General features: G+C 50.0%; 2 protein-coding genes across 9 annotated transcripts; both read left to right on the top strand.

Moving 5' to 3' along the window:
- Window positions 1-1,268: 1,268 nt before the first annotated feature.
- Tbc1d10b (TBC1 domain family, member 10b) lies at window positions 1,269-12,926 on the top strand. Its single transcript, NM_001108921.1, is given in 9 exon segments — window positions 1,269-2,230; window positions 5,224-5,323; window positions 5,582-5,689; window positions 5,787-5,893; window positions 9,813-9,927; window positions 10,046-10,111; window positions 10,301-10,490; window positions 10,764-10,918; window positions 11,004-12,926. Coding segments are annotated over 9 exon segments (2,388 nt in total). The 5' UTR covers window positions 1,269-1,325; the 3' UTR covers window positions 11,646-12,926.
- A 1,514-nt stretch (window positions 12,927-14,440) lies between these two features.
- On the top strand, window positions 14,441-18,493 carry Cd2bp2 (Cd2 (cytoplasmic tail) binding protein 2). Of its 8 annotated transcripts, none has more exons than XM_087659756.1 (7): window positions 14,441-14,512; window positions 14,999-15,099; window positions 15,303-15,435; window positions 15,558-15,715; window positions 15,821-16,256; window positions 16,331-16,437; window positions 16,492-18,493. In XM_087659756.1, exons 2-7 carry the CDS (start codon window positions 15,022-15,024, stop codon window positions 16,621-16,623), a joined length of 1,044 nt encoding a protein of 347 aa, XP_087515882.1. In that variant the 5' UTR covers window positions 14,441-14,512; window positions 14,999-15,021; the 3' UTR covers window positions 16,624-18,493.
- The last annotated feature ends 717 nt before the right edge of the window (window positions 18,494-19,210 follow it).

The following is a 19,210-nucleotide window of genomic DNA, read 5'->3' as shown; positions in this document are numbered from 1 at the left end:
TGCCCCGAGAGTGAAGTAGGACTCAGAGGTATAAAGTTTCAGAAATTTCAGCGTTTGGGGGAGAAGTTCAGTTTATATATGAGAACTTTGAGAAACCTGGTCTAAGTTCCTGCCTGGAGTTCAGAGAGCTGAGTCTTTTAGAGGACTGACCATAGTCTAACTAGACACATCGAGGTAGAGAGAACTGATGAGGGCACTGGGTTTGTGGTGCAGCTCAGGAGCTGAATGAACTGGGGGCCTTTTGGAAACCCAAGAAGGCCAGCACGGCACTCTTATTGGCCTGGAGCCGCACCGACACTCCAGGCCCTTTCTCAGTGATGTCCCCAGTTGTCACCTCTTCTCGCGCTTGTCTCTGGTTGTCACTGACTATTCTTGCTCTGGCACCGCCTGCTGGCAGCAACTCTGCCCCTCGAAGCTGAGAATGTTATCTATCTTCCTACCCTTATGCAAAGTGGAGAAAGACAGTCATTGGCTAACAAGTTAATCACAAATTAAGCCCGCCTCTCCCTAGTTGTCATTCTTTCCTGACCATCTCAGGAAGTCTAAGAATTCTTCGGCTCTTTCTATTGACTGTTGATGCTGTCATTACGGAAATAGACGTGACCGTCGGTCAATTTTACTGCCTAGCCCCCTTTTCATTGGTTCCCTTTTCACCATTTCCATTGGCTAACAAGTTCCTAGTCCCTGCCTCTTACTGCCCAGCACCAGTCTTATTCCCCGCCCTTCTGCGATCACTCACTCTTCAGATGTGTTTATTGGCCTGGAGGCTCAGAATCCCTCTTTTCTATTGCTTGTTTTCTTCGTCCTGCCTCCGCCTTCTTCATTTCCTCTTTCTAGAATACCGACCCTCTTCCCGCCTCTAATCCCTCCCACCCTTCCATCGATTGGTTGGAACTCAATTTTCTCTCTACCTATTATCTGTCTTGGGCCTACGGAGGGGGCGGGAGGTAAAAAAAAAAAAAAAAAAAAAAAAAAGAGGGGCGCGGGAGGGCCTTCCCTCGCGCAGGCGTAGTTCGCCGAGACATCGGCGGCTCCTCAGCATCTGCGCAGGCGCGACGTCGGCAGCCGGCCCCTCGCAGGGAGGAGGCGGTGCGAGCGCGCGAGTAGGGTGAGAGGCCGGGAGACCCCTGCGCGAGCGCCGTCGACCCTTGCCCCGCCTGCGCGCGCCGCCCGCCGCCTGCCGCCCGGTCCCGCCCCGCCCCCGGCGCGCGCCGAGCCGCGCCCTTCGCCCTCTCTGCAGCCCGGGCGGGCTGCTCCGGGCGGCCTGAGGGGCGGCGCCTTCTGCGGCCTCCCCGGCGGGGGGATGTGAGGGGCGGCCCGCAGCTATGGAGACGGGCCCGGCGCCCCTTGTGGCCCCGCCGCGCCGTCACGGCGCCTCCGCTGCCCCTTCGCCTCCGCCCCGGGGTTCCCGGGCCGGGTCGGTCCTAGTGGTGGCACCAGGACCGCCAGTGACTACGGCCACTTCGGCCCCCGTCGACCTGGTGGTCCCCGGGGAGGCTCGGCCCGCCTGGGTCCCAGGATCGTTACAGACCTCGGCCTCGACACCCACGACAGCTACAGGCAGCACGGTAGAGCTAACCCTGGAGGCCTCACCCGAAGCCGCGAAGACGCAAGAGTTCCCCGCACCAGCGGCAGAGGCAGGAGCCGAGACGTCCGTGGCCTTGGTTTTGGGGACAGACACTCCAAAGACGGAAGAGGCTCGAGCCTCGCCTGTCCCAGGACCAGGGACCCCCACTCGGACCCCTTCCAGAACGGCGTCTGGAGCCCTGACTGCCAAACCCCCGCTTGCCCCCAAGCCGGGAACCACAGTGGCTTCAGGAGTGACTGCACGGGGTGGAGCAGGGCAGGTGGCAGGTGGACATGGAGCTGCTACATCAGCATCAGCAGGGCCGGTGCCTGAGGACCCTTCAGGGCCTGTCACAGGCCCTCCCGGGACGTGCGAGGCTTCGGCTCCGGTGGCTAGGGTGACAGTGACCCCAGCTCCGGAGACTACTGAAAACTTTCAAGACCTGGGTTCCACGTCCAGTCTAGGACCTGGCATCTCTGGGCCTCGAGGGCAGGCCCCGGACACCCTGAGCTACTTGGACTCCGTGAGCCTCATGTCTGGGACCTTGGAGTCCTTGACGGATGATGTGAGCTCCGTGGGTTCAGACTCGGAGATAAATGGGCTGGCCCTGCGCAAGACGGACAAGTATGGTTTCCTTGGGGGCAGCCAGTACTCAGGCAGCCTGTGAGTACACAGTGGGCACCCGTGGGGCTGCCTGTGGCCGCGGAGGTGGGGGCAGGGGAGGCGATGCACCTGGCCAGCCCTGACCCAGGGAGTCATTAGCAGGAGCTGCAGTGCTCAAAGCATCCTGGGGTTTCTGTGACTTCAGAGTTGAGGATCAGGGATCGAGGCAGTTATCTCGGTTTAAGCCTAGGCTGGTGTCCTTGAGCTAGTGGTGTCCCTGTTTCTGTGCCTCAGTTTCCTCTGAAGGAGGGGTTGAATGAAGTGGTACCTACTAAGCAGCTAAGATACCAGCTGCTTGGTCTAAAACTTTACTAAAAGGGCCAGACATTCTGGAAAGTTTCTTCCAGTAGAAATCTTAGGTCTCTGAGGCCAGACACCTTCAGAATAGCAGTCGGGGTATCAGTGGGCAATAGGCAGAATGGTGGGGTGAGGAATTCTGGTTGATGGAGGAGAGACCCTGAAGACAGGACTTTTGGGAGAGGGCAGTTTTGTATTTTCATTGAAGGGGAAGGGTGGGGGTGGCCTCTTCCCCATTTCCTCATCTCCCCTGCTCTAGTCGAGCTTTCCTAGTTCCTTCCAGGGAGGGGCCTGAGTCACTCCTAAGGTGGGGGTGTGTGTGATTGGCCTGACTTCTTCCTTCTCTCTGGATCCTGACCATTGCTTCTGTGCTCCCTAACCTGCTTGCTACTCTGTAACCTGGTTTGCTCAGCCTGGAGCATCGCCTAAGGACACTGCAGCCAGGCTCTGTACTAAGCACTGACTGAAGTCATTTTTAAGGCTCTCATCTGGAGGGGTTGCCTAAACAGCTTCAGTGTGATTGGTTGGTTGAGCCTAGAGATCAGAGGGTTCCCTTGAGCACCTGGATGTGAAAATTCTGCTGGAGGGGATCTGAATCAGGAAGATGGGGAGGAAGGGTAGGTAGTACAGGCAGGGCTTGTAAGCTGACAACTCAGAAGACTTGATTGGGCACCAACCTTCAGTCTGAACTCTAACTGAAGTCTGACCCTGGTCTTTTCTCCTGCACTTCTTTTACCTCATAAGAAACAAAACTGGAGTTGCCTCCCTCATCTAACATGGATGTGTGACTAGGGCATTCCTCCATATTGGTCTCTCCAGAGGAACTTGGTTCAAATTCGGTTTTAGAATGTCACTCCTGTGTAAGGTACTGTGCTGGGTGCTGTTTTTCTGCTTTATAACTTTGACACTTCAGAATCTGTCTCCCCTGCCAGAGGCATTACCTCTGAGGCAAGGCCGATTGTCACATACTAGTTTGAACACTTTGCCCCTACAGGTAAAGTCCAAGCTCCTTTGCCAGCATACTGCTCCCATTGCCCCACTGTGCTAGACTCTTTGGTGTGCCAGAGTGTGTATTAAATTAGTAGTGGGTGGGATTCAGGCCTGTCCTGCCAGGGAGTTTCTCTTCCTTCCTTTTGGTACACTTCTGATGTCCTTTTTCCCAGGGAGCCTTCCCTGTTACTTACTGTCCTTGTAATAGTGACTGTGTGAATCTTTTGCCATTACCTCTCTCATCTGGTAGTGGATGTTCCTCCCCTTTCTGTTTGTTTTAAGATTTAAAAGTGTTTTACTTTATGTATATGGGTGTTTTGCCTGCACTCACGTCTGTGCACTATGTGCATATAGCGTCCAGGAGGCAAGAAGAGAGCTTCAGATCCTCTGGACCTGGATTACAGACCATAGTTAGCTGCCATGTGGGAACTGAACCCCGGTTCTCTCCAAGACCTTTCAGTGCATTTACAGCTGAGCCACCTCTCCTGCCCTTCCCTTCCTTTGTAAGCTGTAATGTTCCTTGGGACAGGAAAAGTACCTTAATCTTTCCAGCCCTGAGAGTGTAGAACTGACATTAATGTGATAAGAGATGATGTCTCTGTTTAAGGAGTTTCTACACAGAATAAATTAACATCTGTTACGCTCCTATTTGAAAGTCTTTTGGTGTATTTTTCTTACTTGTCCTTATAACTGTAGGTAGTGACATCCCATTTATAGCTGAGGAAGAGACTGAACTTACATGTTGAGACTTCGTAGCTTCTTAGGGACAGAACTGGGCTTTAAGCTTTGTCTATGGAATTTTTTTTTCTTACTTTTTCTTCTTCTTTTTCTTTTTTTCTTTTTTCTTTTTTTCGGAACTGGGGACCGAACCCAGGGCCTTGCACTTGCTAGGCAAGTGCTCTACCACTGAGCTAAATCCCCAACCCCTATGGAATTTTTTAAACCCATGGTCTTTCTTCCATTTTGTTCTCCTGTAACTGGCTCCTGTAAGTAACCAACCATTTTCGGACAGATGGAGCACCTTGAGCATGGAGCTGACAGAATATCATCAGGGCAGAGAAATTCATTTTCTTTGGAATCTGGGGAGGTTGCAAAGAGGAGGAGGAGAGAAAGTCACAGATGGTCCAAGAAACCTCATGTGTCTTAGAATAAAATGGCACATCTAAGGTCATTTGTATGACTCCTGATGTAGGCTGTTTACAGGTTCTTTCAGGTATATATTGTTACTCTCTCAACTTTACAAATGAGGAAATTGGGGCTTAGAAAAATTAAGTGACTTGTTCAAGGTCACGTAATGAGTAAAATGGTAAAACTAGGACTTAGATCCAGATTGAATACAAAGTGTGGCTTATAGTTAATTTTTTTTTTTTTTTGCAGTGATGGGGCTGAATTCAGAGCCCTTCACATACAAGAAAAGCGCAGTACCACTGAATTACATCCTCAGTCACAATGTGTCTTTTTAGTATGACCAAAATTGGATGTATCAGAAGTGGGATTTAAATTATCTGTGTAGAGATTCTGTAGGGAAAGAAGCCTTCAAAGTGTGATGGACTAGGCTTTGGATGATCAAGTCTTCAGACATTTTGATCTCATAATTTCTAGTTTCTCAGTTGAGCCTGAGGGAACTGGCTGGCTCAGATTCCCCAGCAGCCTGGGGCCCTACACTACTGCCACTGACTTCTTCCATACATGATCCGATTCTGCAGAGAGAGCTCTATTCCTGTGGATGTGGCTCGGCAGCGGGAGCTCAAGTGGCTGGAGATGTTCAGTAACTGGGATAAGTGGCTGTCACGGCGTTTCCAGAAGGTTTGAGGGCTGTATAGTGGGCTGGGCAATGTGCAAGGGTGGGGAGTGGAAACTAATACTGTCTGCCCTCCTAGCACATTGAGGATCAGTGGGACTTGGGCATTGGGAGGAGGAACTTTAAACTGTAGCCAGACCAGGTCCAACGTTGTCACATCTGGCATGTGGGAAGAATGTCTCTGGGAGCCTGATGGCTGGTGGGGAAAGCTTAGAGAATGTTCCAGGCCTGAAGCTTTCACCCTAGATGTTACTCTACCTTAGGTAAAGCTACGTTGCCGGAAAGGAATCCCCTCCTCTCTCAGAGCCAAGGCCTGGCAGTACCTGTCTAATAGCAAGGAACTCCTGGAGCAGAACCCGGGCAAGTTTGAGGTTTGTGCAACTCCAGGGTGTGGGGCTATGTGGCACTGTCTCTGCAGGAGAAATCAGTTCTCCCAGACCCTGAGGTAATCCCTGCTGTCCACTGCAGGAGCTGGAACGGGCTCCTGGGGACCCCAAGTGGCTGGATGTGATTGAAAAAGACCTGCACCGCCAGTTCCCTTTCCATGAGATGTTTGCTGCTCGAGGAGGGCATGGGTAAGAGCCTGACTGTGATTAGTTGGCAAACATCTGTTGAAGGTTCCAGGTAGATAGAAGACCAGGTCCAGGCAATTCATGCCCTCTAGGGCTCTTAGAAGAGTGATCGTTAATCAGTTGAATGTCAAGCAGTGTTAAGTGTCTGGTGAGGGAGATTCTAATTTGGGACTTCGTATAGGCACATTAAGGACTAACTGAGGTTGTATTTGTACTGATTTTTTTTTTTTTCTTTTTCTTTTTTTTCGGAGCTGGGGACCGAACCCAGGGCCTTGCATTTGCTAGGCAAGCGCTCTACCACTGAGCTAAATCCCCAACCCCTGTACTGGGTTTTAAAAGCTAGTTGGGGCTGGGACAAGCTAGGGTTTTCCTTCCTGGGAGGTTGTATAAGCAGTGTCTGGACACTGGGTTTTTATAGAGCTCAATCTGGAGAGAAGTTCAGGCCAGATCACCAAGAGCCAAGGCACTTGGGTTTTATTCTGTAGTTTAAGCTTCTTTCAGAGGAAATGAGTGCCACTCTTTCTAGTGTGTAAGGTAACTGATCTTACTTAGGTAGTCATATGGCCTTTCCTTGTTGTGTTGGAGCTTGTACCTGGGGCCTGTAACACACTAGCCAAGTGTTCGATCATTCAGCTAGTTCCCAGCCCTAGATGGACATTTTTCTATCTTTATAAAATACATATTTTCTTTATGTAACAAAACAATATGTATATATTTTTTTTCTTTGAGATAATGGTCTGACTAGGTAGACCACACTGGCTTCAAATTCAGATCTCTGTCTCCTAAATGTTAGGATTAAAGGCTGTGCCACCACAGTCATAGCAAGCTAATTTATTTATTATTTTTATGAGTGACCTTGAACTTGCTGGGCAGCCCAGAGTGTCTTGAACTCAGTATTCTATAGATATATACCATGCCTAGCTTAAATAAACATTTTTATCAATATGTTCATTTTTTAACAGTTATCGAGTACCTACTTCTCCTAGGTCTAGTCACAGACGACAGCAATGAACCAAAACCCAGGAGCTGTCTTCCTGTGGGAATAGACAATCTTTGGTAGAGGCAAGTTTGTGAAATGTGGAAAGTAGTGGCCAGCCCTGTGAGGGCAAACAGTAAAGGAGGATGAGAGTGCGTGGGACAGAATCCAAGGGCACAGAGTACAAGAGACTTGCTACTTACTAATAAAGAGCAGAGAACTGGAGGAAATGTAGGTTTGGGTTACGCTGAAAGTTCTAGAGTCAGACATGGTAGCTTATGCCTACAGTCTCAGGTATTTAGGTGAACTTTGGTTGGGGACTGTGGCTTAGACCAGCCCTTAGGAAGCTGTGACAGGATTATCCTGAGTTTAAGGCCAGTCTTAACATACATGTTGAGTTCAGAACAGTTTGGCTAGAGGATGACCCCATCTCAAACTAGGTGGAGCTTTTGAACTGGACATCCTGGGGATGTAGGCAGGTTGGGTACCCAGTATATTATGTCTGGATTTCAAGAAAGAGGGTCTTTTTGTTTGTGTGTTTGAGATAGGGTTTTTCTGTGTAGCTCTGGCTGTTCTGGAACTCACTCTGAGGACCACCCTGGTCTTGAACTTGGAGATTGACCTGCCTCTGCTGGGATTAAAAGTGTGCAGTGCCACTGCTGCCTGGCTCAGGAAGGAAGTTTAAATTGGTGATAAATTGGAAACTGGAAGTGTGTTTATGGAAGGATTAGGCTCACTCATTGGACAAGATATCACCAAGCAGCAATTATAGGTACAAAGGGAAGATGTGACCTGGTGTGGTAGCACACATCTTTCACTCCCAGCACTGGGGAGGCAGAAGCAGGTGGATCCTTGTGAGTCCTAGGCCAGCTGGGCATTCATAGTGAGACCTGTCTCAAGAAACAAGGGAGATAGGTAAGATAGGCAAGCAAGCCTCGAGCCCTGAAGTACTGATGTTTTAGGATTGAGAAAATGGAACAGTCTACAGAGGATACTAGGACTATAAGCTATAGAGGTAGAGGGGAAAGTCTGATTTCAAAAGCAAAGTGAAGAAGAGCCTCAAGGATCAGCTTCAGGAAATAGTACTGAGGGATGAGTAAATCAACTCTGAGAGCTAGATTGACATACCACTAGGTTAAGTCATTAGGGACTTGTTTTTGAGACACCCTTATAGTATAACTCAGAGTTAAATAAATCTTCCTGTCTTGGCCTGTCCGTCTTGGGGTTAAAAGTGTGAGCCACTGTCTGTCTCATTAGTGACTTGATAAGAACACTTTTGTGGGGGGCATATGGAAATGCCTGCCAAGAGTGTAGGAGGAGCAACATGGAAGACAGTGTATGTTCTAGAGTAGCTTGGCTGACCAGGGAAGAAGCCCTGTTCTTTGGAAGGGAGAGTGGGATTAAGGGATACGGTTAAACAGAGTGAGGACCAGTGGAGTGGCTCAGTGGATAAAAGTACTTGATTGACAAGCTTGACAACGTCAGTAAGAAAAAAAAACCCAGCAAGTCTGGAAATTTAGCTCAATGGTAGAGTGCTTGGCTAGCATGTACAAGGGTCCCAGGGTCAATCCTAGCACTGCAAAAGAAATAAAGATTTAAAATGCAGATTGTTAGTATGCTGACAGGAATGATTAAGAGACAAGAGAAGAACTGCTGAAGCAGAGAACGTGGCACATTCATAGCACAAAGGAAGGCTGGGGTCCAGTCATAGGCAGAAGCTACATTTTTTCATGCCTGGTACCCAGGTATGTCAGAAGAGGTGTGAAGGTCATCTGGACTGGAGATACAGATGGTTGTGAGCTGCCATGTGTGTGAATGCTGGGAATTGAACTCAAGTCCTCTGCAAAGCAACAGATGCTCTTAACTGTTGAGCCATCTCTCTGGCTCCAGTACATTGTTAGGGTTAGTTTGGTGTGGATTACTTTTATTATGGGTATTAGGTAAAATAACCAGCATCATCAGACGTGTTAACTCATTAGGACTTTTGCAAAGTAAATAGCAAAGTAAGTAATCAAGGGTGGGGATGTAGCTCACTCAGTAGAGCGCTTGTCCAGGATGCAGGAAGCGCTGAGTTTGATTGCCAGCACCACAGAAAGCCAAGTGTGATGGTGCATGCCTTTAATACTGGTACCAGAGAGATGGAGGCACGAGGGTCAAGGTCAGGGTCACTTTTGAGTATTGAGGTTAGAATCCAGCAAGCCCTGCATGAAACCCCATCGTAGAACTTACTAAATAACAGTGAAGTAGATGCAGATATAAGAGCTCACATCTGAGTGACTGGGTTTGGGGCGGCACTTATAAGCAGTATTAGCAGTGTGACTTCAGGCAGGAAGATTGGGAGGTAGAGATAGAGGTCAGAGATGGAAGTAACTGTGGAGGAGAAAAGAGATTAGAGGACCAAGTTCAGGATATAGTATGCCTCAGACTTGGTGGATGATTTTGAGTAGATGGAAATTTCAGATATGATGGAACTCAACAAGGAAAAAGAGCAGGGCTAGGGCACAGATCTGACTTGATGTAGAGATAAGAAAAAGATGTGAGGTACAGCTGGCTTCCTGGCCTTCACCAAGAACCAGGACCAGTGGATATGCTGAAATTCAGTAAAACATAATAGTTCAAGATTGCCTGCCCTGGAGGATGAAAACACTTATTTCCAGAGGAGGGACAGTGCTATGGAATGGACAGGTTCCTGAAGAAAATGACCATGATTGCTTTATGGCTGGTTACAGGTGCAAGAGGAAATGGGTAGGAAGTCTATGGTATATGCAGCTAAGGTGAAAGGCCAGGACATAGAACGCTTGGGATGCTGAGCCTCTAGTAGGCAGGACAAGGAAGGTAGATGGCTCTGTGGTAGTAAAGCTCTTGGGTTAGCTTGGACTTGATGTAAGGGATGCTGGTCCAGGGTTAGGGCAGGTTTGATGATTGCCGTCTTCTGTACTCCCTTAGGCAACAGGACCTGTACCGAATCCTGAAGGCCTATACCATCTACAGGCCTGACGAGGGCTACTGTCAGGCCCAGGCCCCAGTGGCTGCTGTGTTGCTCATGCACATGCCTGCTGAGGTCAGCATAAATGGACCCATTTGGGGTGGGGGTGAGAAGATCTAGACATACCATGGTGAAGGGAGAGCTTCATACTCCCTACTTCTCAGGCCCTGCCTTTTGTTCTTGCCCTTCTTAGCAAGCGTTTTGGTGCCTGGTACAGATCTGCGACAAGTACCTCCCAGGTTACTACAGTGCAGGGCTGGTGAGTGTCTAGAAGCTGGGTGCACTGGGGCTCTGACTTTCCCCAAGGCTGCCTTAGGTCCTTGCCTTGCCTCATTTGTCTTTCTGTCCCTCAACCACTGAGGTTAAGACAGCCTCTTAGGTTTGATCATATCCTGAGGGAACCGTAGCAAACCAGACCCACTTCTTATGCTCTTCCTACCACTTCTAGGAGGCCATTCAGTTGGATGGAGAAATCTTTTTTGCACTCCTGCGCCGGGCTTCTCCGCTGGCACATCGTCACCTTCGGCGTCAGCGCATTGACCCAGTACTCTACATGACAGAGTGGTTCATGTGCATCTTTGCCCGCACCCTCCCCTGGGCTTCAGTGCTGCGTGTCTGGGACATGTTTTTCTGTGAAGGTATTTCAGAGGCTGGCCAGGCTGAGGGGGGAGGCTAGGATTTGTCACTTTACTGGTATCCCATAGACAGGAGTACTGTTGGGTCTAGGCTTCATGATAAACAGTCTGTAAGAGGGAAAACAGGACCCATCTTGTTCAGCCACCAACCTAGAGTCTGCCTGCCCTCCAAGAAATCTGCAGCCCATAGCAACTCTTCACCTGTAAGGCTGGCAGTAAATAGCAGGTTGAGATCCTGGACCTGATCTCTCTTTGCATTCCTCCCTGACCCTGTAGGCGTTAAGATCATCTTCCGAGTGGCTCTGGTCTTACTGCGACACACACTGGGCTCTGTGGAAAAGCTGCGCTCATGTCAAGGCATGTATGAAACCATGGAGCAGCTTCGGAACCTGCCACAGCAGTGTATGCAGGAGGACTTCCTAGTGCATGAGGTAGGCCACAAGCCTCAGCACACCCTGACCTGATTAAGCCCATTCCCACACAGGTCTATACTCTGGCTCCCATGTCTCTGTCTAGGTAACCACCCTCCCTGTGACAGAAGCATTGATTGAGCGGGAGAATGCAGCCCAACTGAAGAAGTGGCGAGAAACTAGGGGAGAGCTGCAGTATCGGCCCTCCAGGCGACTACATGGCTCCCGAGCCATCCATGAGGAACGCAGGCGGCAGCAGCCACCCCTGGGTCCTTCTTCTAGCCTCCTCAGCCTCCCTAGTCTCAAGAGCAGAGGCTCCCGGGCAGTTGGAGGGGCTCCTTCCCCACCACCTCCTGTCCGCAGGGCTAGTGCTGGGCCTGTCCCTGGGGCTGTCGTCATTGCTGAGGGACTGCATCCATCCCTTCCTTCACCTACTGGCAACAGCACCCCACTAGGCACCAGCAAGGAGATCAGGCGACAGGAGAAAGAGCGGCAGAAACAGGAGAAAGAGCGAGAGAAGGAGCGGCAGAGACAGGAGAAGGAGCGGGAAAAGCAAGAGAAGGAGCGGCAGAAGTGGGAGAAAGAGCAAGAGAAGGAACAGCAGAAGCAGGAAAAGGAACGGCAGAAGCTGGAGAAGAAGGGCCAAGGCCGGAAACTTTCCTTGCGTCGAAAGGCAGATGGGCCCCCAGCACCCCAGGATGGTGGGGACAGGTCAGCAGCTGAGGCCCGGCAGGATGCTTACTTTTGACCTCTTGTTGGGTCTGGATGGCATGACCCTCCTCCTCTCCCTCAGCCAACAGCAGCCCTGGCAGGGCTCTCCCAGCTCCCTTGGCAGGCTCTTCCTTTTTCTAAGGAAAGTGGCTTGATTCCCCTGACTCCTTGCCAGCTGCTGATCCCTACATGGCCGGGACAGCCACAGTGCATGGGACAGCTACATTTCCTAGGGTAACAGTGACCAAGTCTGGAGACTCTTTCGTCCAGTTAGGCTCAGCTTGGGTCTCTGTCACGCCTATGAAGTTCTTCTGGGGTGCTGTCTTAATTTGCCTTTGGTCACCACAGTGACTCTTGGCAATGGCAGTTAGCAGATTCTTACACTCCAGTGGCTTCCCTTAGATGGTGGAGCTAGGTTCCTTTTCCTGTCTTGGGGCCCTGCCTGTCATCCCACTGTTTTCTGGGGGCCAAGGCTGTTTTCTCTCCTGGATATCCTTGTGTTGTAATTATGTACAGAAGGTCAGATTGGCCTGGGGTGGGTGCTCTGTCCTTTCCCCATTCCACAGTGCGTCTACGCTCCAGTTTATTTAAGAGGATATGTTAGGAAGTGTCCTCCGTTTCCTTCCCACCCATGTCCTGCTCTTTCCTAGCCCACTTGCTCTGTATGTTCAGGCCTCTCTGCTGAGAGTCAGAAAGCCTATCTTTCATTTTGTTCCCTTCCAGCCATCAAGCCCCTCTCTGAATAAGGGTCTTCCCTTGAGTCCAGGGGGTGGAACCCAATGTTTACATTCTCTTCTGTCTTGGTCCCACCCCAGTGGCAGTTTCGTGGCGCTTTGAGGAACCGGAAAAAGAACCTGCTGTTCTATCTGGATCTGTCTCCTGCCTTGTTATTTGAAGAGTGCTATAGAGTAAGGGGGAAGGAGCCAGGAAGAAAGTCTGACTCTCCATAGGTTCAGTCTGCTGATCTTGGCAGGAACATCTAGACCACTGGTTCTCAACCTTCTTTTTTTTTTTTTGTTCTTTTTTTTCGGAGCTGGGGACCGAACCCAGGGCCTTGCGCTTCCTAGGTAAGCGCTCTACCACTGAGCTAAATCCCCAGCCCCTCTCAACCTTCTTAATGCTGTGACCCTTTAATACAGTTCTTCACATTGTGGTGACTCCAACCATAAAACTATTTTCATTATTACTTAATAACAGTTTACTACTGCTGTGAATCATAATATAAGTTTCTGTGTTTTCTGATAGTCTTAGGCAACCCCTGTGAATAGTATTCGACCCCCAAAATGAGTCACAGTAAACCCTTGCTCCATCTCTCATCAACAATCAGTGGTCCAGCTCCTCCTCAGCTTTGCCTGGGATCTGCTGCCTCCACTGTCACTGGCCTCCTGGGACCCTCTGCACAGCTTACAGCCTCGGCCCCCTGGAAGCTGAAGGAGGGGCTTCGAGTGCAAGACCACCATCTTTAGATTGGGCTGGGTTCTTGGTCAGCAGCATGGTGCAGCTCCTGGTACTGGGCTTCTAGGGTGGACAGACTGCTTTTGGTTCATCCCAGCAGGTGCACACAACCAAATTGTCCAGCTCTTGTTTTCTGTGGCAAGCTTTTTGCCCTCCAGTCTGGGTCAGGATGATAAAGTCTTCTGATAAAGCTTTTGTGGCCATAAAGCAAGAGTTCCACTTGGCAGATCTTCTTCAGGATGAGGATCAGGGTGTGGTCTCCAGGTAGAAGAGAAAATTCCTTCCAGATGAACCAGTAGTGCTGAGAGCTGGTGTTTTTTCAGGGTCCTGTCTATAGCAAGATGCTCTCTTGGTGTAGGACTTGTGTTTCTTTTACCTACAGAAGAAACTAAGATCACACCTTCAATGAAGTTTCACAGTGATTCAGAATGGGAGAAAACCCTGGAGGAGAAAGGTGGTGTCCGTTTGGCCACCCTCTTCCAGCTCTAGTAGGATCACCTGAGCTATCTAGCCTGAGGGTGGGGGTGGGGCAGAGGTGTTCAGGTTTTGAGTTTTTTCCCAGAGCTCCAGATCTAAACCTCACTATTAAGTTAGATCTCACTGGTCCCACCTTTGCAGGAGCTGAATTTCAGCACCTTGACAGTTTGCTAAGGGGTCGGGGTAGGCTTCATCTTGTAACTAATTCAAGAGCTTTTTTGGGACCTACACCTGAGAGCAGGGCACCATGGGCTTCTGCCTAATTACTCAGCACCAATGCCAGCGCCACCTCCTGCTGTCCCACTACAGAAACTAGGAACTAAGTGGGGGAATAGACATGGTGCAAATGACTTCCTGGGTTCTAAAAGGATTTGGTTTGGAAAGTGCCCGAGTGCTTACAACCAGAAGCAGGACTCAGGGAGAAAAAGATTTAAAAAAAAATAAATGGTCTCATGTTGTATCGCAGACTGGCATCAATCTCGCGACAATCCTGTTTCAATTTCCTGAGTGTTGGGATTGCGTTAAACTCGGAAACCCGAGTTTCTACTGAATGCCATTAGGCGTACATAATCCTATCCATAAATGCAAACTGAAACCCAAGGCCCCTGTTCGGTCTGTGTCCCTCCAACCGGGCCTTGGGAACCTCTTTTAGCAAACAGAACGCCACGTCTTCACCGTCTCCTCCATTGCAGAGGAATAATAAAACATTTCCCGCCATCTTCAAATCCCGTGAGGCAAGTACGGAGTTCACGCGAGTCTTTGCAGGTCTTACGTTACTTCCTGCGGAGAGTCGGCCTTGGCTAAAGGGATACATCCGCCCGTTCTGCCAGTCTTTTGGATAGAAGTGAAGCCACTTCCGGGCCCTATGGCAGTCTTCACAGTCTTTTTCCGGGTGATGGAGGCGGATGCCCCGGATGTAATACCGGCGAAAGCATCTTTCCTTTTCTTTCCCGTCTGACCCTGGATTCCTAGGTGAGCGTCAGCGGGTAAGATTGTTTGAATCCCTGCGGCTTTGCCTCGCTTCTAGCTTCTACGCCGAGTTGGACATGGCCGAGCAGGTCGCTATGTGGAATTCGGGTTCCGAGGCTACTAAGGCGCCAGCTCTTGCGTCCGACCGGCCTCTGAGGGCACTCGGGTGGGAGAGGTGGTTGAGCTCTGTAGCTTCGGACTGGTAGGGAAGTGATGACGTGGGGGGAACCTGCTCCCTACCCTCCCACACACCTAGGTGGGAGTACCCACAGGGTCCACGCGGGGGCGGAGATCCTTCACATGTTCTCCCTTTTGGGCCCCTGCATTGCCAAATCAATTCCGGACGTCGTACCTGCTAGTTCTTTCAGATGGTTTAGTGATCGGTCCTCTCTCAAATTTACCAGGAAAAATCTTTGTGGAGCCTGTACACTCTCGCGGCCCTCTCTTGTTACTTAATTTCCTCACTTCCTATCTTTTCCCGAGGTCCAGCTGGAGGAAATCTATTGCCAATCATGCCAAAGAGGAAAGTGACTTTTCAGGGTGTTGGAGATGAGGATGATGAAGATGAAATCAGTGTTCCCAAAAAGAAGGTGAGATGGCCAGATCTCTAAGTTCTATGGAGGCCTAAGGGGAAAGGAGAGGGAGCAGTCCAACGGGAGAAAAGCTGGAAGCCAAGGAAGGGTTAGTTTTTCCCAGTCACTGGGTTTGGAAGGATTCGAGTTTATGTACAGATCCTGGAATATTCGAGGAACTAGCCAGTCTTCCTTTCTCATTTACTTCGTCCTACTCATAGCTGGTGGACCCTGTGGCTGGAGCAGGTGGTCCTGGGAGCCGCTTCAAAGGCAAACACTCTTTAGACAGTGATGAAGAGGATGATGACGAGGGGTCCAGCAAATACGATATCCTGGCCTCAGAGGATGTCGAAGGTGAGCTATTTCCAAAGCATTAACTGTGTTGGAGGGACAGGTCTTAAGTAGGGAGGTGGGAGGTGTACTGCCTGTTTCTTTTTTGCATGTCTAGCATGGGGCCCCCCATGTCTTTGGTGCAGGTCAGGAAGCAGCTACTCTCCCTAGTGAGGGGGGTGTGAGGATCACACCCTTCAACCTGCAGGAGGAGATGGAGGAAGGCCACTTTGATGCAGATGGCAACTATTTCCTGAACCAGGATTCGCAGATCCGAGACAGCTGGCTGGACAACATTGACTGGGTGTGGCCCAGGATCTGTCCTGGCTGAGCTCAGCCTGGGAATGCTGGTGCTGGGCCTGGGTCCTGGTGGAGTTTGTAAGAAACGATAACTATCTTTCACTTATAGGTGAGGATCAAGGAACGGCCACCTGATAAGCAGCAGGTTTCGGACTCAGAGGAGGAAGGCAGCCTGGGTCAGACTCCAATGAGTGTCCAAGCCCTCCTGGAGGGACTTCTGGAGTTGTTACTGCCAAGAGAGACAGTGGCTGGGGCACTTAGGCGTCTGGGGGCCCGAGGAGGAGGCAAAGGGAACAGCAAGGGGACTGGACGGCCCAATTCTCCCCAGCGTCTAGACCGGCTATCTGGGTTGGCTGATCAAATGGTGGCTCGAGGCAACCTTGGTGTATACCAGGAAACAAGGGAGCGTTTGGCTATGCGACTGAAGGGTTTGGGGTGTCGGACCCAGGGATCCCATGACCCCACACCTCCACCCTCCCTGGACATGTTTGCTGAGGAAGTAACAGAGGGGGAACTGGAAACTCCAACCCCTACCCATAGAGAAGGTAAGAAGGGCACAAGAGGGGCAGTGTGGGCAGGAGACCGGGTGCTTGAGGCCCAAGTTTCTTCATTGTTTTAGAAGCAGATTCAGCTGGAGATGGTCTGATGGATGTGATGTGGGAGTATAAATGGGAGAACACGGGGGATGCTGAGCTGTACGGACCCTTTACCAGTGCCCAGATGCAGGTAAGCCCCTTCCCGCCCTGGCTGTCCACCCCAGCTTCTGTCATCTTGCCTCAGTTTTGTCCTCTGTTCTTACAGACCTGGGTGAGCGAAGGTTACTTCCCGGATGGTGTTTATTGCCGGAAGCTGGACCCTCCAGGCGGTCAGTTCTACAATTCCAAGCGCATTGATTTTGATCTCTACACATGAGCCCGCTAAGGGCCCCGTTTGGCAGCCCCTTCTTTCTTGAACTTGGCAGAGGAGGTCCCAACTGCCCTGGGCAGTGAGGATATTGGAGGCCACTCTAAAGCCAGTGTCTCTTTGTCAATAAAAGCCTTGAGTATGCATCAGGGCCTTGACTGGGCTAATGGCCAAAAGCCAAGGCTTCTCCATAGCTCCTTTTGGCTTCACCTGGTGGGTCCTTGAGTTTCCTCCCAAGAGACTTCCTCTCATGCTTCTCTGGTGTCTTGGACCACCTCCGTTTTGTTTCCCACCTTGGAGGCAGAGGGAGGGCCCATCAGGTGTCCTGTGTAAAATTCCCTCTATCACTCTGTTCTCTGTCATGCTGATCTTGGCTTTTAGGACCTCACATTCTCTGCCCTGGCAGCTCCTTTGTAGCTGGGACATTAGGAAGACTTTGAAATCCTATTGGGAGATCCTCTTAAACATGGATTCTCCCCTTCTCCCTAGTCTGGTTTTACTACCCCTCACCCTCCTGCAGTAGTTTCCATAGCTCTTAGGTGAAGTATGAACTTGGTAGCACTTCAAGGTTACTTGGGCCACCATGTGATACAGCGAGGGGCAAAGGGCAGGGACTTACTGGAGACCTCACAGTAAACTAGACAGGTGGCCCATTCACCTATTCCCTGACCTTTCTTGGCATAAGCTTTTCTTGCTTAGCCTTTCAAGCATTGTCTACATTTCCTGGGCTCCCACGTCTTGGGCGTGGGGCTAGTGCCTTGAGGAAACCTCTGGTCTGGTCCCCATGCAGGAATCCAGAGTGTGAGAGGCAGACAGGGACCTGACAGTTCTCACCCCACCAGTGCTGCTTTCTGCTCACCTTGTCTGTACAGGAGGCCCCAAGAGCTGCAGGCTAGTGGGTCCAGGCTAAGGACTTGGGAAGTGGGGTTCAGCTCAGGCTTGGCTGCAGATGTTAGATGCAGAGACTTCTGACCTGTCTAACAATTAGACCTGTTACTGCCAGTGTAGGGACAGATGGTTTCTTTGACTTCAAGAAGCCCATTAGTGGAAAGACATCTGACTTGGTATGTTACTAAGACAGCGATAACCCTGTAGTTATTTGTAAGGTATTACTGGTTAAAGAGGAACCAGCTTTCTGAGATACTTAGCAGTGAAAACCTGGTGTCTTGGGATGAGTAACATCCAGTCATGTTGCCTGACTGATTGTTCACAAGTGTTTGGTGAGAGAGACACCGAGGTGCCCTCCAGGTTCCTCAGACTTAGCTGATCTAAAGCTGATCTCTTCCTCATGCTCTCTGAGGCACTTCCTGATAATACCCAGGAAGGGCAGAACATCCCTGAAGATACACACATCTGAGCCCCAGACTGGGTGAATATTACTTATGTTTTATGTGGCAGAGGGAAAGTGTAGGAAAGGGATTATGTAGAAGTGACGTTGAGGTTTGGTTTGGTTTTGGTTGTTTTTTGTTTTGTTTTGTTTTGTTTTTTAATTTTTTGAGGTGGGGTCTCACTGTGTAGCCCTGGCTGGCCTGAAACTCACAAGAGATCTGCCTCCCCAAGTGTTGAGACTAAAGGTGTGTGCCATGATGCTGAGCAAAATTGAGAAATTTTGAGACTGGGAGATTACCTTTGATTATTGGGACCATTGTGATCTCGGGGTTCTTACGCTGGAAAAGGAACTGACTCCTAACAAGATCAGAGAACTGAAAGCTGGAAGAGAGGAGTATGTGTCAGGGTGCAGGTGGCCTGGAGAGCCGGGAAGGCAGAAGGCAGGTCCTTCCCAGCCAAGTGTAGCCCCACACTGATAACCCAGTGAAACCCACTTTGGACTTGTACCCTCTCGAATTGTATGATAATAAATTTGTGTCGAGCTGCTTAAGTTGTGGTGATTTAACAAAGCACTGGAAGAAAGTGAATATACACCCACCCACTCTGGAGAGCCACGGCCACTTTAGAACCAACCCCTCTTAGGACTTCACCAGAGTTTTTGTTGTCTTCGCAGCCAAGCGCTAACCTGGCCCAATCCTGCTTAGGTTTCAAAATTGGGTATATTGTGGGTGGTACAACCAATGGACTTCCTAAATACAAAGCCAGTAATTGGATGGGTTTTTGTTGTTTTGAGACAGGGTTTCTTAGACCCTGACTGTCCTGGAATTGATTATGTAGACCAGGCTGGTCTTGAACTTAGAGAGATCCATCTGCCTCTGCCTCTGCCTCCCAAAGGCTGGGCAAACTGCCTTCCTCTCCACTCCCTCTCCAGGAACAGAACTACAATGTCATTTCTTAAAAGGGCTCAGCCTTGATTCTCGGCGCTTACACATGGGCGGCTCACAGTCGCCCATAATTCCAAGGGAGTCTCCTACCTTCCAGCTTCAGGCACTGGGCATCCAGATGATTGAGACAATAGAAAGGCAAAGCTCCTACACACATGTAAAGATAGTTCTTAATTAAAAGAAATGAGTTTCACTTTAGCTGACAAATCCTTATTCTCCAGCCCTGGTGACCACTGCTGATATCCTGTGACTGGGTGTTTTGGATAAGTGGAAACCATACAGTGTGATTTCTTCTGTCTGCCTTCGTACACCTAACAGTGTCT

Source organism: Rattus norvegicus, chromosome 1 (genome assembly GCF_021556685.1).
Source record: "Rattus norvegicus strain SHRSP/BbbUtx chromosome 1, alternate assembly SHRSP_T2T, whole genome shotgun sequence".
Classification (NCBI taxonomy): Eukaryota; Metazoa; Chordata; class Mammalia; order Rodentia; family Muridae; genus Rattus; species Rattus norvegicus.
This window is presented reverse-complemented; position numbering and strand designations above follow the sequence as displayed.